General features: G+C 38.8%; 1 protein-coding gene across 1 annotated transcript in view; it reads right to left on the reverse strand.

Annotated features, from left to right (window-relative positions):
- Window positions 1–14,851, reverse strand: part of trpn1 (transient receptor potential cation channel, subfamily N, member 1) — a 245,911-nt gene extending 231,060 nt beyond the window's left edge. Inside the window, exons 1-2 of the mRNA XM_073047991.1 lie at window positions 14,635–14,851; window positions 11,834–11,935 (exon numbers count right to left, since the gene is read on the reverse strand). Coding sequence (XP_072904092.1) covers window positions 11,834–11,935; window positions 14,635–14,784 — 252 coding nt within the window. The 5' untranslated portion in view covers window positions 14,785–14,851. The remainder of the gene's footprint in view (window positions 1–11,833; window positions 11,936–14,634) is intronic.
- Between the last annotated feature and the right edge of the window lie 9,905 nt (window positions 14,852–24,756).

Consider the following 24,756-nt stretch of genomic DNA (forward strand, 5'->3'; position numbering starts at 1 on the left):
ATATGTTTTATTCGATTCATTTTCAGGAATGATTGAAACTGTTCCACAACAAACTGGGGTCCATTATCATTAACTAAGTGTTCTGGAACACTAGTCCCTGAGAAGAGGCTTCTCAATGCATCAACAGTGTGCAAGGCTGTAGTGGAGGCTATTGGGAACACTCCTGGCCACTACAATCAAGAAGTTTGTGCCCATGAACGGTCCAGCAAAATCCACATGAATCCTTTGCCAGGACAATGCAGGCCATTCTCAGGGATGAAGAGGCACTGCTCTTGGCATCTTTTGGACATGTTGGCAAACTGCTCGATCTCTTGATCTGTCCCAGGCCACCAGACAAACTTGGAGCCAACACTTTTATTTTGTCCATCCCAGATGATCGGCATGTAGTTCCTTCAACATGTAGCTTGGATGGTACAACAACTCTCAATCCCCACATAAGGGAATCTCCGTCAAGGAGCAAGTTCATCCCAATACTGGTAAAAATGAGGGAACTGGGACTTTTACACATTCCAGCCATTTTGGGTTGCTGTGTAGATCTGAGACAGTGTGGGAACTTTTCTGGTTTCCCTTTGGATCATCTCTGCCATAATAGGGAGACTTTTGATTTGCATTAGAGAGAATATGTCCAGAGGAGTGTCCACTTCTGTAAATTTTTCAGTTATTTCCTTTTCAAAGTATTTGCAAGACAATCCATCAGCATTTCCATGATTATTCATCCTCTTGTAATTGTGTCCTCCAAGAAACAGAGCTCATCTCTGCATTCACACTGCTGCTGTTAGTGGAACACCCCTCTGTGGATTGAAAATAGATACTAGTAGTTGATGATCAGTAATAATGGTAAACTCTCACCCATACAAGTACTAGTTGAAACGTTTTGCATTGCAAACTAGACTCAAGGCCTCTCTGTCAATCTGTAAGTAATTCTTCTCTGCAGCGTTAAGGGAATGTGATGCAAAAAGTATGGGACATTCATTTCCATCACTCATAACATGTGACATAACTGCACCTTTACCATAAGGCAAGGTGTCTCAGGCAAGCTTCACTGGACGATGTGGACCATAATGAGTGAGCACAATGTCTGACATCAACATTTCCTTTACCTTTTGGTAAGCTACTTCACTCCGCTTTGTCCATGGCTGTTTCTTCCTGATCTGTAGCAATAAGTTCAAGGGGTGGAGCATAGTAGCCAGGTTTGGCAGGACGTTGTTATAGTAATTGACCAATCCAAAAAGGAGCACAATTGTGACACGTTCTTTGTCCTTGGGGCATCCACCACTGCTTAAATTTTCTCAGCATACTTGTGTAGTCCTTGTGCATCAATTGTATGTGTCCACAGTAAGTAATGCTTGGTTTAAAAAAAAAATCACACTTGTTGCAATGTGCTTTGAGCCCACAGTCTCGAGATTTTGGAGATGTTCTTTGTCATTCTTACTGGTAACAATGATGTCATCTAGGTAACACTGAGTGCCTGGACCACTTTGCAGTACCTGGTCTGTAGCTTTCTGCCAGAGTACAGGCACAGATGCTACTCCCAAAAAATCCTATTATAGATCCTATTATAGTGATCAAGCCTTTGTGAGTGCTGATGGTGAGAACAACTTCGGACTCTTCTTCCATTGCGATCTGTAAGTAGGCCTCAGTTAAGTCCACTTTGCTGAAGTGTTTTCCTCCAGCAAAGTTTGCAAATATATTCTCAATCCTGGGCAGAGAGCTTTGGTCTACTTTCAGTACTGTGTTGATGGTAATCCTGAAATCACCACCTATCCTGACATACCTATTCTTTTTGGTTACTGTGAGCTTGGGCTCCACCAAACCTCAGAAAGAAATCCTTCAGCCTCCATGCTATCTAGCTCTCTAGCTACTTTATCATACATGATATAAGGAACCGGATGGGCTTTATAAAAAGTGGGTGCAGCATTTTCATTTAATACTATTTTATCCTTGATATGTTTCAGTTTTCCATTGCCATCCTTGATCACTGCTGTGGCATCATTTAGTACTGTTTTAAATTTGCTTTCAGTTGACTCTATTGCAGGGTATGTGACATGCAAATGGTGGATGGATCTCCAATCAGGTTGTAGTTGTCTCAGACAATCATGTCCCCATAATGCTGGCCTTCCTTTTCTTAACCACATACAAATGTTACAAATGTCGTTCCCAAGGGAGTTATCATTTCTCCAGTAGAAGTTCTTAGCTAGATATCTACAAGCCTCAGTTCAGTATCTTTGAAAAGCTGTTCAAAGTTATTTTGTGGAATGACTGGAACAGCTGAACCAGTGTTCAATTCCATTTAAATTAATTTGCCATTCACTTTTGGTATAAGCGATATTGCTTGTTTCTTGCTAGTTTTCATGTGGTATATCTCAAGGCTACACAGTCCTGTGTCACTTTCATCATTATCAGATTTTTCATCAACGTTATACAGATTAGTGCTCTTTTTGAAACTGTAACTTGACTTATCTTTTTCTCTTCCCTGTGCAGTCCATACATTTTTGTCTGCCTAACATGCTCTTTGTATATTTCCTACTTTGTTGCATTTTTTGCAAATTTCAAGTTTAAACCTGCATTGGACTTGTGTACATGAACTCCTACCACAACAGTAACAAAGTGTTTGGCCAGGCCAGTTTTTGTTTAGACATTATAATTTGCTCGAGTCAGCAGGAGACGCTCATGGAGTGAGCACTGTTTTCAGATTCGCTCCATAACCTTTACTTTTTTAACCTATGATCACCCTTATTTAACTTATATTTACCTACACCAAAAGATTCTTGCTACTTTTTTGGACTTATCCTTAAGAATTTATTGTGAATTTTTGAAGAAATGGCTCTTAGATCTAAAGCGCGAGAAACTGGGAAAAATCCTAACGGAAACGGGAAAAAGCCAATTGATCCTAAACGTACGGAATTAACTTATGAATTGTTATTGGAGGTTTTAAATGAAAAATTTGAAGAACAACGACTAATTTTTAAACAAGATATAAAGGCTTTTCAAGATTATATGGATAAGATGGATTCAGTAGTTAACCAGCAACAAGTTCTAATCGCAACTCTGCAAGAAGACACTCGGAAGCGAGATTTGATAATTGAAAAACTGGAGCAGAACTTACTTTCTGTGATTAAACAAGCAGAAACACTTAAAGCCAGGAGTGTTGACTTTGAGAATCGGTCCAGAAGACAGAACCTACGCATACTTGGTCTCCCGGAAGGTATTGAACAAGGGGACCCCTCGAAGTACTTTGCCCAACTTTTAAAGGATGCATTCCCTTCCGTATTTCCAGATAGTCCACCACTACTCGACCGCGCTCACAGAATTATGCGTCGATCAACAAGTACTTCAGCTAAACCACCAGTTGTAATTGTCCGATTTCACTATGTGCATGTTAAAGAGCAACTTATTCGTGTGGCTCGGCGTGTAGGGATGGTCAAATTTCAAGATCACAATTTCCGTTTGGTAGAAGATTTTAGTCCAGAGGTAATAAAGAAAAGGCTTCTTTTTAAACCTCTGATGTCTGAATGTTATGAGAAAAATCTAAAACCTGCGCTCTTATACCCTGCGAAGCTCAGAATATCGCCTCCGAATGCTCCACGGCAGGTCTTTCTTTTAACATCTGATGCAAGAAGATTTCTGAATGAGAACTTCCCTACTGCTATGGATCCTCATTCCTAATAAATGAGTGATTTTGATCGTTCCAGATGGTTTTTTTTTCCAAAAACAGTCTTGTTTTTGGCTATTGGTGTAGGTTTACTTTATATTTTATACTCTAGTTAAAGTTTTTTTTTGACTTACTAATCTTGTTATTTTACTTACATCAACCACTGTACTTTATCTTTGGTTATTATTACTAATCCTTAGAAGGTCAATTTTTTTTACTAAGATGGCGGTTTCTTCAAAATATTTTTGGGTTTTTTTTTGATTTCGCCATTTTTTTGTCTCTCGTCTTCTTCCTATAATGCACCTCTTATCACAGTTTAAATTTGTTTTGGTGTTTGGGTTTTTAACCCGATTTATAAGTTATTAGTGATTATATTCTTTTTGGGTTTTTTTTTACAATTAATTATATTAAGAAGTTTGGTTTTAGTATAGTGATTATTATTTCTTTAGAGTTTGGGTGGATCTTTTTTTTATCCTTTATATCCGGAGTTGTCTTCTACTGACATGGGGGTAGAGTTAGTTTCATTTTTTCTTTTTCTCGGCCTATCTCTGGCTGAGATTGTCTTTTTTTTTCTTGGGTGGGGGGGTGGGAGGTCTTTTTCTAAATCTTATGGTTTTTATTCTAGTTTTTTTTAGTTTTTTCATTTTGGCTGATTTTGAACTACAAGAATGTCCGCTATGTCGTCACTTCCGGGTCCGCCCTTTATTTTTGTTCCTCTTCCGGGTACATGAGTTCATAATTTGGTTAACCCTTTATATACCAAAGGGTTGATTTCAGAAATATGGCTCAGAATATTAATTTTGTCTCTTGGAATACTAATGGTTTAAACCATCCGATTAAACGGAAAAAGAGTATTCCAAAGACTTAATGCTCATATTATTTTTGTACAAGAAACTCATGTGAGAAAAGAGGATAAATATTGCTTTTTTAGGTTTTGGAGGGGTCAACAGTATCATTCGAATTCGAATGCCAAAGTAAAGGGAGTTTCAATTTTTATTGACTCCTCTATTGCATTTGTCCAACATGATATCTTTTCAGATCCAAATGGTAGATTTTTGTTAATTACTGGCTTACTTTTCAACAAAAAGGTTGCTATGGTTAATGTTTATGCTCCAAATGTTGATTGTCTCGATTTTTTTAAGTCCTTATTTACTTCCTTACCTAATCTAAATGAATATAAGTTAATGATGGGTGGTGACTTTAATTGTTGTTTAAATCCTTTGATGGACAAATCTTTATCTACTCAGACTTTACCTAATAAGTTGGCCACTTGTATTAACTCCTTTTTGACTGATAATGGAATTTTTGATATTTGGAGATTTCGGCATCCTAACGACAAAGAGTTTTCATTTTTCTCACATGTTTATCATTCCTACTCGAGAATTGATTATTTTTTTATTGACTCTTGTTTTATTCCATTGGTAATTGGTTGTAATTATGATATTATAGCCATCTCTGACCATGCTCCATTAAAACTTTCTAGTAAATTTACGGATACAGCTTCTAGTGCTAGACAATGGCGATTTGACTCTACCTTATTGCAAGATCCGGATTTTATTAAATTTATGAAGGAACAGATTGATTTCTTCTTTTCAACTAATTCCATGGATGATATTTCTTGCGGAACACTTTGGGACACTTTTAAAGCATATATACGTGGACAGATTATCTCCTATTCTGTCGGTCTGAGAAAACGCATTAGGATGGAAACTCTTTTATTGGTTGATAAAATTAAAGAGATTGACAAGAAATATTCGATTACTCCTAGCAAGGAGCTTTACAAACAAAGGGTTGAACTTCAAACGGAACATAGTTTATTACTTACATCTTCGATTGAAAATCAATTAATGAAAACCAGATCTGATTTTTATATACATAGTGATAAATCAGGTAAACTGTTAACTAGTCAATTGAAGAATGCTTTGGTTAAACGTCAAATTACTAAGATCCGTCAGCAGAATGGGGATCTGACAGTTAACCATGATGAGATAAATAAATCATTTCAAGATTTTTATACCTCCCTGTATCATTCCAAATTCCCTAATGATCGTAATACCATGTGTGATTTTCTTGGGAAATTGAATTTTCCAAAATTATCATCAGATGATCTTTCAATATTAGAAACTCCTATTACAGATGCAGAAATTAAAGGGGTTATTTCCTCTATGAATTCTGGGAAAGCACCAGGTCCAGATGGATATACAGTAGAATTCTTTAAATGTTTTTCCGCTACTCTTTCTCCTTGGTTATGCAGGGTTTTTGAAGAAGCAATTAGATTGGGCAATTTGCCACAATCTTTTTATAGAGCTTCCATTTCTTTAATACTGAAGAAAGATAAAGACCCTACTGACTGTGCATCCTATAGACCAATATCTTTATTGAATGTAGATTCCAAGATCTTTTCCAAGTTACTGGCATCCAGGTTGGAGAAAGTATTACCCCAAATTATTTCGGAAGATCAAACCAGTTTTATTAAGAATTGCTATTTTTTTTAATGTTAGGAGATTATTGAATATTGTTTATACTCCTTCACATAGCACTTCAGAATGTGTTATTTCATTAGACGCGGAGAAAGCATTTGATAGAGTTGAATGGCCATACTTATTTTATGTGTTGAGAAGTTTAATTTTAGTCCGACATTCATTTCCTGGATTAAACTGATATATCATACTCCAGTAGCCTCGGTGCTTACTAACAATCTAAGATCTCCCTTTTTTCGTTTATTTCGGGGTACTAGACAAGGTTGTCCTCTTAGTCCATTATTATTTGATATTGCTTTAGAACCCTTGGCTATTGCTGTCAGAGAATCACAGAACATTTTTGGCATTAAGCGTGGGACAGATATACATAAGTTATCTTTATACGCAGATAATTTATTATTATTTATTTCGGATCCTGAGAAATCCATTCCTGCAGTTTTATCATTGTTGGTTCAATTTAGTGATTTTTCCGGGTATAAATTAAATCTTAATAAGAGTGAATTGTTTCCTTTAAATAGACAGGTTCCAATTTATGGAAATATACCTTTTAAATTAGTTAATGACTCTCTTATTTATTTAGGGATTAAAATCACAAAAACTATAAAGATTTATTTAAGATTAATTTTTTACCCTTAATTGATCAAATTAAATGTTTGTTTACTAAGTGGTCACCATTATCTCTATCTTTGATAGGTCGGATTAATGCCATTAAGATGGTTATTTTACCCAAGTTTTTATATATATTTCAAGCGGTACCAATTTTTATTCCGAAATCTTTTTTTTCTAATGTTGATTCAAAAATTTCCTCATATATATGGCAGAATAAAAATCCTAGGTTAGGTAAAATATATTTACAGAAGGCAAAGAAGGAAGGTGGATTGGCATTGCCTAATTTTAGATTTTATTATTGGGCAGTTAATATCCGATATTTGATATGTTGGTTAAAGGATTGGGATATATCTTTTAGTCCTCATTGGGTGAACTTGGAAATTAATTCTGTACAAGGATTCGCATTGGGTTCTATTTTAGGGACTTCTCTTCCCTTCGCTCTTTCTAAATTGCCGAAACGAATTGACAACCCGATAGTTAAACATACTTTACGTATATGGTTTCAATTTCGGAAATTTTTTGGGTTGACTCAGTTTGTTTTAAATATTCCTATTGTATCCAATTGCTTTTTTAATCCTTCTATTATAGACCAAGCTTATTCAGCTTGGAAGACTAAAGGATTATTATGTTTTTCTGATTTATTTTTAGATAATTGTTTTATGTCTTTTGAGCAATTATCTAATAAATATAATTTGCCTAGATTTCATTTTTTTAGATATTTACAGATTAGGAATTTCTTAAATACTGTACTTCCTACTTTTCCAAATTTTGTGTCTTCAGGTATTTTGGAGAATTTGTTTGAACTAAATCCTTTTCAGAATATAATTTTACAATATAATTATGAAGATACGTTCAGAGCCCTTTCATAAGACTAAAAATGATTGGGAAAGAGAACTTAACCTTACTATCCCTATTGAGAATTGGGATAAAATTCTTCAATTAGTTAATACATCATCTATATGTGCTAAACATTCATTAATACAGTTTAAAGTTGTGCATAGGGCTCATATGTCCAAGGATAAATTGGCTCGCTTTTATTCCTATATAAATCCTATTTGTGACAGATGTCATTCTGAGATAGCATCTTTAACTCATATGTTTTGGTCGTGTCTGCTTTTGAAAAAATATTGGAAAGATATTTTTGATATTATTTCTGCGGTATTGTACATTGATTTACAACCTCATCCTATTACTGCAATTTTTGGTTTACCAATGATGGACTCACTCCATTTAGCCCCTTCCGCTTGTCGAATGATTGCATTTCTTACATTAATGGCTAGAAGATCTATTTTGTTGAATTGGAAAGAAATTAATCCTCCTACCGTATTTCATTGGCTTTCTCAAACTATGTTATGTTTAAATTTAGAAAAAATTAGAAGTGTGGTATTTGATACTTCTATTAAATTTGATAAGATATGGAGACCTTTTATTCAATATTTTCATATGATGTAAATGACCCTGTTCCAAGCCTATTTGTTTTTCCAGTTTCGATTGTATATATGTTGAGAGGATCGGAGTTGACGACATTGATGAATTTCTATTGTTGTGAGATATTATAAACAGCCCTTTTTTTTTCTCTTTTCTTTTTTCTTTTTATTTTTTCTTTTTCTCTTTTTTCTTTTTTGTTTTTTTTTTCTCTATTAGCTATTAGATTAGATTAGTTTTTTTGCATAATTTTTTTTCTCTTTTTTTTTCTTTTTTAAAAAAATATATATTATGATATACCTAGGTTTGACTTGTTTATTTGTATATTGTATTGTTTATGATTTGGGAATACTCATTTATATTGTAATTATTGCTTATGTATTCTCTTATGTTTAGTTTGAAAGTGTATGTTTGTAATCCCATTATCTATGTATTATTTTATTTTGCTGATATTAATAACAATAATAAAAAGGTTGAGAAAAAAATTGCTCATGCTCACTTTCATTCCTAAATGAAACTCAATTGTATCTCTGTCTGCTACGTCCGTTGATACAGCAATTTCAACTGCTCTTTTAAATTTGTGCTGTGCTTTAGTTAGGAGCCTTTTTTGAATTCTTACTCATAAGATTCCACAAACTTAACAATATCTCAGTGCATCATTCAGCCCATTTCTGAACTGACAATGCTCAATCTCATCAATTCAGCATGCTTTCATTTGATTCCAATTATGAAACATAAAGCATTTTGCAATCAACAATGGTTTTGGTTCTATATGTTCCTGTATTACTCTCACAATATTAACAAAGCTCATTTCGGCTGCTTTGGTTAGAGCAGTGAAACTTCTAAGCAAACTATATACCTTTAAACTCAATGCACTCAGCAAATCTGGCACTCATTTCTCATTGGTAATTCCGTTTGCTTCAAAATACTGCTCAATTTGCTCAGTATACAATTCACCAGATATCCATTGTGCCATAGAATGTGTCTTATCTTTCCAATGTAGCTAACCATCTCTGCTTTTTAAAAAAAAAATTGTGATTACTATCGTCCAAAAGCCGTGGATTGACAGCAATGTGAGGGCACTACTCAGGGAGCGCAATGCAGCCTTCAGGTCAGGAGACAAACAAGCCTACAGTGAAGCACGGGGGAATCTCTGCAGGGGCATCAGGGATGCAAAGCGCAAATACAAATTGCGCATTGAAAATCAGTTTGATAACAACAACCCCCACAGTATGTGGAAAGGCATCAAGGCACTGACAGACTACAAAACCAATAATCTGCTGCCAGATGATGACACCACACTACCTGATGTCCTAAACCAGTTCTTTGCCCGCTTTGATACTCAGAGGGCGAAGGCTACTCACTCATCAACCTACCTGACGATGAGTCCACACTGGTCCTTAAGCGACATCAGGTGAGATCTACCCTGAGGAAAGTGAATGCGAGTAAGGCAGCTGGCCCAGACGGAGTGACCGGCCGGGTACTGAAAGCATATGCCGACCAGCTTGCTGAGGTGTGTACAAGTATATTTAACCTCTCACTGCAACAAGCTGTTGTTCCAACATGCCTTAAAACCTCCACCATCATCCCAGTGCCCAAAGAATCAGCTGTGAAGTGCCTGAATGACTATCGCCCTGTAGCGCTGACACCCATTGCCATGAAGTGCTTTGAGAGACTTGTGCTCTCACACATTAAGGCTATAATCCCACCTGATCTGGACAAACACCAACTTGCCTACCGGGCAAACCGCCCTACAGAGGATGCAATCACAACAGCCTTCCATATTGCTCTGGCTCACTTAGAGGAACCGAACACTTATGTGAGGATGTTATTTGTGGACTTCAGTTCTGCATTGAACACAGTCATCCCCCATAAACTGGTCAGCAAACTGACCACTCTTGGCCTTGGTTCCTCCCTGTGCTCATGGGTCCTGGACTTTCTCACAGACCGACCACAGCAAGTCAGAGTTGGTAAGCACACCTCCACCACCCTCATCTTAAAAACAGGCACCCCGCAGGGCTGTGTGCTGATCCCTATGCTCCACACACTCTTCACACATGATTGCACCCCCATCTACACCTCCAACTCCATAATTAAATTTGCGGACGATACCACAGTGGTTGGCCTGATATCAGATGAGGATGAAACAGCCTACAGGCTCGAGGTGGATCGTCTGACGGAGTGGTATAAGGACAATGACCTGGTCCTTAACACTTCTAAAACAAGAGATGATCATTGACTTCAGGAGATCGAAGGCCAGAGTACACACCTCCCTCCATATACATGGAGAGGTAGTGAAAAATGTGGAAAACCTAAATTTCCTTGGAGTTACGTTGTCAAAACAGCTGACATGGACCACCAACACCTCACTGTTTGTAAAAAAGGCACAACAAAGACTCTTCTTCCTCAGAAAGCTGAAACAGGTCAAACCCCCACAAAAGCTGTGCTTAATTTCTACAGAAATGCAATTGAAACCATCTTGACCAACGGTGCCACAATGTGGTGTGCCAGCTGCACAGCCGCTGAGCGACAAGACCTGCATCGCGTGGTGAAGGCAGCCCAGCAAATTGTCAGGATGGAGCTCCCAGGACTGGACACCATCTATTCCAGCAGACTCAGGTGGAAAGCAATCAGCATAACCAGAGACACCACACACCCCGACCACTCCCTGTTTGACCTGCTGCCATGCAGCAAACGGTTCAGGACACTAAAAGCCAGAACAAACAGACTGAGGAACAGCTTCTACCCCAGAGCTGTGGCCTCCATCACACCACTCCCACAGAACAATGACTGAAACTGTGAGCACACACAAGGACTCAAATACTTGCACTAACGGCACTTTGTGCATTACTGTGATTTTCTGGTGCTGCTGCAACTTATTTTCTGCTACTTATCTATTTAATACTTTTTTTTTATTACTGTCTTGATTTTATCTACCGCTTTATTTAATTACCTGAGAGGATGCTAAACAGAGTTTCATTGTACCTATGTATAATGACAATAAAGATCATTCAATTCAATACTGCTTATGAACCCATGAACTCATCCATATTCTGCCCTTTTTAAAACTCAACCACCTCTCTCTTGCAAAGAAAGCGAGCAGCACTTTACTTAAAACTCAAATATCTTGAATGTCTCGCAACATTTCAACAGGTAGGTAGTTGTCTTGGGTATTTTTAAAACTTACTTATTGCCACTGTTATGTTTTGTAACTCCAAAACATAAAACTACCTGAAGATAAAAGCAAAGCTAGGATAGCTTCTGTACATAAGTTTCATTTTTACTTTTAGCAAGATGCACATTTATCTCATGGTGGCATGATGATCTATACCATTCACATCCTTTTACATATAACCCATAATGAATTACTTAAATGAACAAGAATGCTTTATCAAACAATATATTTACACTATTACTCAAATATAACTGAAATATTAAATACACTATTTCTATGATTTGAGGATATGATTTTTACTTCTGTGAGAGGCTGGAATACCTTTTCCAGTAATAACAGTCCAATATCACATTAATTAGCAGGCATATTATACTCAATTATCCTTGCTGATATCAACTATAGATTAAATAAGTTTGTAATTTTAATACTACATTTTTCATATATACACACTCACTATAGTAGATTGGTTCATGTAAGTATTATGAAACTAACCTTTGACCGATCAATCTGATTGGCTCCTAACTCAAGTAGTCTTTCCACAATTGCAAGTTTATTTTCCCGAACAGCAATCAAAAGTGGGGTTAGACCAGATTCCTACAAATCAAAATACAATAAAATATCTATAAAAGCCAGTTTATTTGACATGTAATTTCATAAAAGTTAGTGTCATCAAGTTCAAGTCTCAATTTCAATCGCTGTTCCTTCCAGAGGTTTGTAGATAGACCATCAGCTAGAATTGGACTTAGAATTCCACAACTATCATCAGTGTTGAAGGATTAGGGAAACTCAAACAATCAGCACTCCTAACTCTGGTTGTCATAGAACCCATGCTGAAAGTAGGCTCAGAGAGTATTGTGTTCCTCCATGATATTTCTGCTAGCACTCATTTTTCCTACTTATGCACAAGGATTAAACGAGCACTTGGGTAAAGGCAATAAAGAACACAAGACCTTAAGACATAGGAACAGAGTTAGGACATTCAGCTGATTGAGTCTGCACCACCAGTCGATCATAGCTGATTTATTTTCCGTCTCAAACCCATTCTCCTGCCTTCTCCCTGTAACCTTTGATGCCCTTCACTAATCAATCCCTGCTTCTAATATACTCAATAACGTGGCTTCTACAGTTGTCTGTGGCAAAGAATTCTGCAGTTTCACCACTGGCTAAAGAAATTTCTCCTCATCTCTGTTCTTCAACTGGATATAATTCTATTCTGAGGTTGTGTTCTTTGGTCCTAGATGCTCACACTATTGGAAACATCCTCTCCACATCCATTCTATTTGTCCTTTCAATATTCAGTAGGCTTCAATGAGATCCCTACTCATTCTTCTAAACTCGTGAACACTGGCCTAGTGCCATCAAATGCTATTCATATGGGAACACTTTTCATTCCTGGTATCATTCTTGCACACCTCTTCTGGACCTTCTCCAATGCCAGCACACCCTTTTTTACATAAGGGGTCCATACTGCTCACAATACCCCAAATACATTCTGATCAATCCTTATAAAGCCTCATCACTCTATCCTTGTTTTATATTCTAGAATGATGTAACCGAGGTGTTTAAAATAAATATAGGAGCTGAAAGGATAAAAATAGAGAAAAAATTTCTGACATGGTATGTCAAGACCGAGGGAGCATAATTTTAGCAGTGAGGTTATGCAAGGGGCTATGTCACTTTTCTAAGAAATAGTTAAGAATTAAACTGGAACTCTTTGTTGAAGCTAAGTCAATGGAAAATCTCACAATTGGTTACTGACAAAATGAGGTAAAGAGGAATGGGATAAATTAATGTGAATTGTGGAACCAGAAAAATGTTACAGAAAAAGTTATAACAGTATACACCAGTTCCTATGCATGTCCAAATATCCTCACTTCCCCAATTGAAAATCATTGTATAAAGATCAAAATAATTAGGTATAACTGGGACAATGGCAAACACACAACCGTATGGTTAAAATTTTAATTATAATTAACTTAACTCTCAAGCATGCACATTAAGCAGCTGCTATGAGGGAACTGTTATTAGGGAAACTTTTCAGATTTTAGCATGAAAAGTGCTTATGCCATGGAAATTTATAATTTATATTAAAAATAAGAAAATAGATAATAGGTGTCCCATAAAATACAGCTTTTAAAACCACTTAATATATTCTGAACAAATAAAGCTGACTTTATTTCCCTTGTGCAGAAAATAACAGTATTTCAAATTGCCACAATATTAAGAGATCCTTTTCTTGAGTGAAGTGCACCCTCTATCCAGAGCTGCAGAGGGAGAGGATGTGGCAAGCTTATCAGATGGAAGACACATCGATATTGTGCCTTTAACAATCTTGAGATAACCCAATGTTCTTCATAACCAATGATGTACCCGTGTAGTGTAGTCCTTGACGGTATAGGCAGTTCTGCAACCAAGTTTTGGCCAGATAATGTTTTGCAAAGCAAGCATGGGCCAGAACACATGGATAGCTCCATACCAAATCACTATAGAATTATTCCACTTCAGAAAAAAGTGATTTGGTTTCATGGCTGATTGGAAAGTAGAGTGCAGAGTATTTCAGGAAGAAGATATCGTTCCACAAGGGGAATAGGTCTACTATGACATTAGTATTAGTTTCAAAAGCCAAGAATGGATTACCATATGCAAAAACAAACATTTAATCAAAGCCTATAATCTTCAACCCTTTGTTTTACAATATCAAATTGTTTTTTCACAGCTCTTTCAAAGTCACTAAAGGCTACTTTCCCAACATTACATTCTCTTCAAGTCTCTTTGGTTCCTGTTCTTACATCTTACAAAATTATACCCATTACAAGCCCTGTCCTACTTACACACATTTGACCAATACACCAGAACAAATGGCAGGATATATATCGGTGTCCCTTTTCTGTTGAATTTATTATCAGTTCGTTCAAAAGAAAGATTAGGCAGTTTAATTTCAGAAAAAAATAATCAATCCACCTTAAGTGCCCTTTGAGAACGATAAGTTCCTGATGGTCTTGTTACCTTGGTGACTGCAACCTTGCATTAAGAACAAATTATTTTCCTTTAACAGACCGGCTGCACTTCTGGTGAACCCATTTTATGACCTTTATCTATTTGTCAAACAGTTGTTCTTGGGAGCATGCACCTTCCAATTCTAGTGGCTGAAATACGATTTGCTCTTTTTGTTAAAATTCACCCTCCCACCGATACACAAATATGACTTTGAACCGGAATACCACGGGGGAATTATTGGTTGCTAACAATGCCTAGAACGAATGAAAAGTAGGGAGGGAAGAAAAGTCGCTCACTTCGTCCGTGTGAGAGATGTCCCGGTCTCCCTTGTCAATGCCTTTCAAAGCTTGTTCCAGGGCTGTCCATTCTCCTCTGCTCGCCAGCTGTAAAACACGACTGCCTGAACCCGCAGTAGATCCAGAGCTGATAGAACTCGTCTCGGACATCTTCCCAACATTTGAGCTGCTCCTCCAGACCACAGCTCCCCTTTGGAATCGCTCCTTTTTCTCTCAGCCTGGGTTTGCGCCACCGTGAGCCCAGGTAGATGGCGCTGATGGCAGTTTTTTTTCGATTGGCACCAATCAGGCCCCTCAGCCTGCTCTCGTTAAACGTTGCTAACTCCGCCTTGGTCCCGTTACCTTGGATTCAGCTTAGACATTAAGGTTGCTTTTCTCCCCCGAGTCTCCGGAATATTCGCAGTCTGGTTCGATCCCTCTCGAGATTAAAAAAATACCACTCCATTTGACAATTCAATCTATAACTATTTTTTAATTTAAAAGTTTCACTCAAAGTTTACCATTTAATAGGGACATTATATTCCATTATAAGCCTTAAACACTTCAGAATTTTCGGAGACATTTTTAATGACGTTTTATTTTGAAAACAAATACTTTTTCAGAAAATTTGATGGCGAGAGTGTTGAATAATAGCAACGGTATTTTAAATGTAGTGTTCTATGTAAAAGTTACAAGTGGAAAATAAAGTTCTTTTATTTTAGCAAATAATCAAAGTATAGATATCACTCAGCTAGAGGAGGTGAACATGACCAGGTAAACTATAGAGACACAAGACAAAAGAGACTCAGATGCAGAAATCTGAAGCAATAAAACAAAGCGCTGGAAGAACTCAGCAGGACAGAGAGTATCTTTGGGGGGGGGGGGAGGGGGAACGTAGGAATGAACTGTTGATGGTGGGTCTTAATTTATCATAGGATGGGCTGGAAAATGGTCCTGCATCCTCTACAGACTCTCAGGCGCAATCATTAGGGACCTGCCAACAGCAGTTCCGAGATGGTTTCATGTAATCCTGCAAGGTGAAGGGTCTCAGCCCGAAATTATTTTCCTTTAAGTCTCAGTCTGTTCTTCTCCACTGATGCTGCCTGACTTACTGAGTATTTCTCAGAGTGTTCTGTTCTTACCGCACATTCCAGGTATTGGTCCAGTGAACCATTTGTTTACATCCTTCCTTTAAAAAGGAGGCCAGTACAGTACACTGTACTCACTTCCTGTCTCAACATTGCTTCATACAACTGAAGCATAACCTCCCGGTTTTTGCAATTACCCTCCCTAACAATAAACAAAAGTTTTCTATGAACATTTCTGTTTTCTTGCTACACTTATAACTAAACTTTTGCATATCATGCTCTGATTCCACTCTGAGCACCGCAATCTCTCATCGTTAAGATAGTGCGAATTTTTTATTTACTTGCCAAAATAGATAATTTCATGACAAGATATTTTTAAAAACCACAGATACAGAAAGCCTGAAAGAAGCATAGAAATTACTCGAAACACTCAGCACGTCAGGCAGCGTTTCTGGAAGGAGAAACAGAGTTGACGTTTCAGGTTGAAGATCTTTGTCAGATTCATGCTCTTCTTTCCACAGTCATCAGATCTTTCCCCAGTCACTTAATCATAGGATAGAGTGATTTCAACATATGAAAAAGTATTTTCAAATTATTCTCGGCCAGTTTGGATCAAGAGTAGAAGTGAGTAGGTATGGTGTGAGATAGACATGAGCAGGAGAAGTAGAGGAGTTAAAATTTACGAAAGATGGGAGATGAGCAGCTAGTCTGGAGAAATCAGATCTGGAGGTTAAAATGGTCCTCAGTGCAAATAGCCATCAGGCCAGGAGATATCTGTGGTGAGAGAATACACATAAAATTCATATTGAAAATCCTTTATCAACTCTGATGAAGCATCATTGATCTGAAACATTCACTTCACAAATACTGTCCAGCTTGTTAAGTATCTCCAACATTTTCTATTTTTAATTCAGAGACTGTTAGTGTGACAGCAAAAAGTTTTCATGATGGTCAGATATAAGGTTGGAAGATCAAATAGTTTAGTTCCATTTTGAATTTACTTCCATCTCTGCCTGTGTTGCTTTGCTTGATATATTGTTCTTACCAGGAGTTCTACACTGAATGTAAAACCTGGATTAAGCAGTTTAGTCTGGCAACCTTTAATTTATCTTTCAATATACAAAGCCTAGGATAGTGCTGAGTGCAATGACTGAGCTATTCTTCTGAGAATGTTCATTTAATTTGCTAGTATGAAATAATCCATAATTCTCAACCTATCGTTATTGAAAAATAAATTCTTTATGTCAAAGGGGCTTACTAAATAGGCTTAAAGTAGATTTGAATTAAAATGAGTATATGATTTTTCTGAAATGTTAGCAAGAGGAAGAGACTTTTAGAAATCAGTAAAATGTAAGGAAGAAATGGTAAATGGAGATAAAAAAGAATACACCTGCAAGAAATATTAAACCCAATAAATTGATAAGATCTATACAAAACCAAATTGCAAAAGTAAGCATGTGTACTTAGAAATTGAAACAGGAGAGACAATGTGGAAAAAAGATGCTGTTCCTACAGAAGAAAATACAAAAAACATGTAAAATTCATAGGAAGTAAGTTTGTACAAGATGGAGGATTTAATATTAATACAGATAAAGGAAAGCTGCAGTAGAAATTTAAAATATAAACTAAAAAACAACAAACCCTCCTTTTATATGAAAATTTGTTGTGATCTTCCAGAATGCCTTATTTTTTTGGAATGGCCACAATAAATCGGAAACAACTATTACAATGCTTTTCAGTAAAGGAAGGGGAGAGAAAATAAGCAAACACAACTACTAAGAAAACTGGGAAGTGCTGACTTTCCAATATTAGCTATTAGAAAAATGATGGAAAAGATTAAGAAAGAGGGAACAGAAAAAGGTTTATTCCCAAGTATTAGAGTAAAACAGTAAGATGGTATTTCTGCATTTGAATGGGAATTTGGTGAAAGCACACCTGGAATCCTAGACAATTCTGGAATTGTCTGAAGATGCTGTATGAAATATTCTCACTTTTGATTATTGGGATGAAGATGTAAAATTCTACCACTGTAGATTTTCTTCAAGATTCAGTTTGTGATAACAATAAATCACTCCAGTTACACATATGTTGTAGATTCAGTTCCTTACATCCAGTACAAAGTAAGAGTTAACAAGGATAATAGTCAAAGTAATTTCCTTGAAGTCTTGATGAAATGTTTAGTTCTATTCCTTCCTTCTCATATTAAACTGTTTCATATCAACCTCATTTCTTTTTCAACAGCCTGAGCCACCACTTGTCTGGGAGTTTCACAATGAGTATCTCACACTCTTTTAGATTTATTATATTTTAGTGATAAAGTTCTTTGAATGTTTAATCCCCATATTGACTATCAGCTTGCTCCAAATTTACTTTGTCAATTATTATATGTTATCATCACTTTCCTTGTGCTCCTAATGAATTTGTTTTGGCCCTCATTGTCTTTCTGTTTCAGACTGAGCACTGGTTTTGTACATTCTATACCTGGTGTACTGACCTTCACATTAGAAAACTTGAAAGATATTCCTGATTCAGCATACTCTTTGAAGATGGTATAGGTTTTTGACTTAATTAATAATCGCAAACACAAAAACACAAAGTTAGTGATTGTGCCAAATGGAAACCTAACCGAAGTATGAAGTTAAAGAGCAAACACGAGGAAATCTGCAGATGCTGGAAATTCAAACAACAACACACACAAAATGCTGGTGGAACACAGCAGGCCAGGCAGCATCTATAGGAAGAAGCGCTGTTGACGTTTCTCCCTATAGATGCTGCCTGGCCTGCTGTGTTCCACCAGCATTTTGTGTGTGTTGTTGTTCCAAGTATGAAGTGTTGTATTGCATGCTCAGTGCTTGCAGCACACTGTCAAGGAGCCCCAAAAAAATCTTCCACAGTTACCAATGAAATAATTATTAGGCCACTCAGCCCCTCTCTTCTGGCCTGCATTTAATCCTGGTTGATTAGCTCCAGACCTCTTCTATGTCAATTCCCCGTAAACCTTCTATTTCCTCATCTTTGAAAATAAAATACTTGTTTTCTCTTTCAATAAATCAGATAGCTAGCCTTCATAAACCTCTGAGATAGAGAATTCACAGTCATCTATAGCAATGAATTTCAAAATTTACCAAACTCTTAAGAAATTTCTCCTCATCTCTGTTTTAATAGAGGTCCTTCTATTCTGAGGCTGTACTCTCTGGTCCTAGACTCTCCCACTATTGGAAACACCCTTTCCACGTCCATTCTATCTGGGCCTTTCAATATTTGATACTCATCAATGAGATCTCCACTAATTCTTCTAAATTCCAGTGAGTGAAGGCCCAGAGCCATCAAACGTTCCTAATCCATTAACCCCTTCATTCCCAGGATGATCTTGTAGATCTCCTCTGGATCCTCTCCAATGCCAACACATCCTTTCTTACATATGGGGCTCAAAACTGCTCACAATACTCCAAATGTGGTCTGAAAGTTGCCTTATAAAGCTTCAGTATTACATCCTTATTTTTATATCCTAGTCTTCTCAAAATGAATGCTAATGTTTCTTACAACCAACTCAACTTTTATTAGTTTCCAGTGCTGATCTATAGTACAGTTAAGTAGTCCTAGGCAGACCCAGTAGGTTAACTAAGGAAAATGCATAAGCTTTCATAAACATGTTCAGCCAGAAGTGCAGAGTTGAGGATCCACCTTGGGTATACCCCTGAGATCTCACTGACACAGAAGCTGGACTACAGCCAATTTCATTTCACATTACAAGATCTAGGAATGGCTGAGATCACTTGGTGGGACAAGGCAACGTCCTAGTAGAAGTTTCAGAACAAACTGTGTCTCTAGAATAGCAGTTGTAATGGTGGTGTCAGTGTTAAAATGGCAGAGGCATTTTAAGTTTAAGGGAAACCATAGCAACTAACTTTATTGTCAACCAAACACATAAAGTTTGGTAGAAGCCTTCATGTCATTATGTCATCACATCAGACCATCCTCTTAAAGTGAACTCCAGCTCAATGTATAATAAAAGACTTTTCTCTCCATTCAAAAATGCTGAATGGACCATTGTAAGGGAGCCTAAGGGGATGTTGGTGTGTATCAGGGTGGACAAAAACGAACAAGGTGGAATGTAGGTCAACAGGAACCCAAGAGTACCGTACATCTTGATGGGAGATAGGAATAGGTGCAGAGGAATTGAGTTTACTGAGGAAGCACAATGCTGCTGAGAGGCTGACCAGGCAGTTGTAGCATCAGGATTAAAATCAACTGGCACTTGTAATGGCTGCCCATATACCAACTCAGCCATGGATGACTGCAGGTCCTCTTTTGGTGTCGTTGAGAGCCACAGCAGGACCCTTGGGAGATGAAAATGCCGATACTCATCCATCAGGGAAGCCCTCAGAGCTGCCTTTAAGGAGCAATGAAACCTCTGACATAGGTCACTCGACTTCGGGTGATATGCCATGGTGTGATGTAGCTAAAGCCTAGGTTCTGAGCCATTGCAGATCAGCAGTCTAATGTGAATTGGGGACTGAAGTCAGAGGAAATATCAGATAGGATGTCGACCTGAGCAATCAGCAGGTGCTGTTGAACACTGAAGCCACATCTGTGGCCATCATTGATGCTGGAGGGGCAACATCTGGCCACCTGGTTGTACTGTCCCCCATGATAAGAAGGTGTATGAAACCACAAGGGGGGGGGGAGGGGGAAGAAGACTAACCAGGTCCACATTAACATGATCAAACAGTGGTTCAGGGATCTCAAAATATGCAAATAGTGCCCAAACATGCCGGTTAATTTTTGCCCACTAGCACTCAACCCACACTCCTCTGACCAGCTGTTCGTGCACAGCACCCGCAACATAGTCTGATGTGTCAGTAGTGATGGTATGGGTGTGTTGGGGAGTGGGTGTGCCAGTAGAGTCGCGATAGAAAGAGCTCGTTTGGTGTCATCATATGCTCTTGTCATGTCCACTGACCATTCAAGCACACAATTAGGGGCATTGCATTTAAGGGCACTATACAAGGGGAACTTAAGTTCAGCAACTTGTAGAATGAAGTGGTGATAGAAATTCACCATACCTAAAAACTCTTGTAGTTTTAGTAGTGAGGGGTGCTGGGAAATCCATAAAAGCATATTAACGACTTGGATGTGGGGGTAGAAGGGTGGGTTGGCAAGTTTGCAGAGGACACAAAGGTTGGTGGTGTTGTGGATAGAGTTGAGGATTGTCGAAGATTGCCGAGAGACATTGATAGGATGCAGAAGTGGGCTGAGAAGTGGCAGTTGGAGTTCAACCCGGAGAAGTGTGAGATGGTACACTTTGGAAGGACAAACTCCAAGGCAGAGTACAAAGTAAATGGCAGGATACTTGGTAGTGTGGAGGAGCAGAGGGATCTGGGGGTACATGTCCACAGATCCCTGAAAGTTGCCTCACAGGTAGATAGGGTAGTTAAGAAAGCTTATGGGGTGTTAGCTTTCATAAGTCAAGGGATAGAGTTTAAGAGACACGATGTAATGATGCAGCTCTATAAAACTCTAGTTAGGCCACACTTGGAGTACTGTATCCAGTTCTGGTCACCTCACTATAGGAAGGATGTGGAAGCATTGGAAAGGGTGCAGAGGAGATTTACCAGGATGCTGCCTGGTTTAGAGAGTATGGATTATGATCAGAGATTAAGGGAGTTAGAGCTTTACTCTTTGGAGAGAAGGAGGATGAGAGGAGACATGATAGAGGTGTACAAGATATTAAGAGGAATAGATAGAGTGGACAGCCAGCGCCTCTTCCCCAGGGCACCACTGCTCAGTACAAGAGGACATGGCTTTAAGGTAAGGGGTGGAAAGTTCAAGGGGGATATTAGAGGAAGGTTTTTCACTCAGAGAGTGGTTGGTGCGTGGAATGCACTGCCTGAGTCAGTGGTGGAAGCAGATACACTAGTGAAATTTAAGAGACTACTAGACAGGTATATGGAGGAATTTAAGGTGAAGGGTTATATGGGTGGCAGGGTTTAAGGGTTGGCACAACATTGTGGGCCAAAAGGCCTGTACTGTGCTGTATTGTTATAAGTTCTATGTTCTATAAAGCAGCAAGATTTGATGGGAGGGATTAAGCACCTTCTGCTGGGATGCAATGATGGAGAAAATCAATGGTTGACATTCAAACTGGAATTTAGCAGGATTAATAATCAATCCGTATTGGCTTAAGCACTCAAAAAGTGTGCAGAGATGTGATACACGTTCAGATTTGGATACATTTGCAACAAGTATGTCATCCAAGTAAACAAAAATGAAATCTAAGTCTTTTAATACAGAGTCCATTAGCTGATGGAAAGTCTGTGTTGCATTTTTCAGACTAAACAGCATGCACAGGAACTCAAAGAGGCCAAACAGGGTTATCACAGCCGTTTTGTGAATGTCCTCCCAGAATACAAGCACCAGATGATAGCTTCTAACTAAGTCAACTTTAGAAAAAATTAACTTTCTGGCTAAATGTGCCGAGAAGTGTGGGATTGGATAACAATCATGGGTGGTGATCTTATTAAGGTGGTGATAATGGCAATATGGGTGGCAATCACTATCAGGTTTTGAGACCATGTGGAAGGCGAAGACCAGGGGCTATTTGACCTGCATACAATACCAAGCAAACTCTGTGTGGGCAAACTCAGCATTCACAGTGGCCAGCTCTTCTGGGTTCAGTCTACGCACGTGGGCATGGACGTTTGTGGGTCATTTGTGGAAATATGGTACTCAACCCCATGTTTCGTGACTATAGTTGAGAATGAGGGCTTGGTGAGATTTGGGAATTTGCCAGCAGTCGAGTGAAGTCACAAGCGGTGGTGCATATATTGGGAACTTACTAGGGGAGCAGGGCAATAACCCAAAGTCCTTGATATCCATAGCCAGCTGTTCTTAAGACCAACTAACAGTCCTTGGTTACACAGGAAATCTGCTCCAAACACCACTTTAGCCAGGGTGAAGTCTCATGTGTGATGTCAGAACATCACCCATTGTGTCCCGTAAGTTTGGATCCTGCTGCTTTTGACGGCCTCCAGTGCAGTTTGGTCACTCTTTGCTTTATGTTCAATAGAACTGGCAGCACACTTACTTGAGCACCCACTTGTCACACAAAAAGCGTTGCCCTGAAAGGGTATTTGTGATGAACGGTAGATGATCCTGACAGCTAGAACCCATGGTGTCCCATCAGACCTCTGTCGCAGCTGTAAGGCAGTTGAACTTCCTAGCGTTCCTACCAAAGCAATGATGGCAGAAGTACTCACCCGGTGTCATCTGTTTCACATCTGCAGGTGTGCATGTGTTGGAGGCTCTGCTGTCCAGGCTTATTAGGCAGGGAAAGAAGGAGGAAGTATGCACCTCTGCCTAGCTGAGTGTAGACTATTAGCCATTTTAGCAAGCACCCTATAGTAATTCGTGGGTGTATTAGTGAGGGCTGTGTGAACTTGATCAGATATCTGTGGTACAAATAAAACAAGGATGCTGATTTTCCAGGAGAGGCAGAATGTGGTCCATTAGCTCTGAAGGCTAAGCATCCCCCAGGCTGGGAAAGGAGAGCAACTGTTTGCCGCTCTCGGACTCTGACCGTAACAGGTGAGCATTCAGCGTGCGGGAGGGTGTTCAAGCAGACTCTCCACTCTCACTGCCGTGGAATTACTGAGCACGCAACTACATAGTAATATCTGGTGTCATCCACGGATATTTCTCGCAACGAGTATTAGGCCTCAGCTTGTACAAACCAAATGACAACATTTTGCTCCCAGAACTCCAGCACCTTCAAAGGGACTGTGTTGGCTGACATGTTGAATAACTCTGCAATTGTCCTTGAGCGTCAGTGTCATTACCAATGTAGGTTTTCGTAAATAAAATGGCAGGGGCATTTTAAGTTTAAGGGAACCAGTAGCAACTAACTTCATTGTCAAGCAAACGCAAACGCATAATGACCTTCATGTCATTATGCCATCACGTCAGACATAGCTTCTTAAACTGATCCCCAACTCAATGTTAGTGGTTGTGAATTATGCATCTGTTTCTACCCATTACGTTACCCTACAGCGGCATCTATCTAACTATGTGTAAAATTGCCCAGAAAATCAAGAACAGTTTCGATCCAGTCTGGCTAATTACTGCTTAGTCAGTCTACTCTCAATCGTCAGCAAAATGATCATACACCAATTACTCACCTAGAACCTGCTCATTGTTGCCCTGGTTTGGGCTTTGCCAGGTCCGCTCAGCTACAGACCACATTAAAGCCTTGGATCAAAGAGCTGAACTGCAGGAGTATGGTGAGAGTGACTGCTCTTGGCAGCAAGGCAACATTGAGGGGAAAATACTCTAATGCAGGAGTTATATGATCGCGTGTGTCTGTAGTTGTTTGAGGTCAATCTTTCCAGCCAAGGACATTGTTGCAGGAGTTCATCTGGGTGATGACCCAGGTCTAACTATCAGTGAGCTACCTTCCTTGATAGGGTGAGATGCTTACTGATGATTGTGTAATGTTCAAACCTATTTGCGACTTCTTGGTAAATGAAATTTTGTTTTGGGTTTCAAGTAAGAAGCTGAGAACACTGAAGCATGGACTGGTGAGTGTCAAGTAAAAATCGTGTCACAAAAGTAGGTGTGTGGAATGCACTGCTGGCCACAGCGGTGGAGGTGGATACAATATTTAGACCCTATTGTAGATGTTCTCACTGACATCTTCAACATCTCCCTGAGCAGCGCCACCATTCCAATGTGCTTCAAGGCCGCCACCATTGTCCCCGTGCCGAAGAAGTCTTCAGTGTCCTGCCTAAATGACTACCGTCCCATTGCACTCACATCTATCATCATGAAGTGTTTCAAGAGGCTTGTCATGATGCATATCAAGACCCTGCTGCCCCTCTCACTGGACCCCCCGCAGTTTGTGTACCGTCCCAACCGCTCAACAGATGACGCCATTGCCACCATCCTCCACCTGGCCCTAACCCACCTGGACAAAAAAAGACACATACGTTCGGATGCTGTTCATAGACTTCAGTTCAGCATTCAACACAATCATCCCTCAAACTGATTGGAAAGCTGA

The sequence above is a fragment of the Hemitrygon akajei genome, chromosome 1 (genome assembly GCF_048418815.1).
Source record: "Hemitrygon akajei chromosome 1, sHemAka1.3, whole genome shotgun sequence".
Taxonomy (NCBI): Eukaryota; Metazoa; Chordata; class Chondrichthyes; order Myliobatiformes; family Dasyatidae; genus Hemitrygon; species Hemitrygon akajei.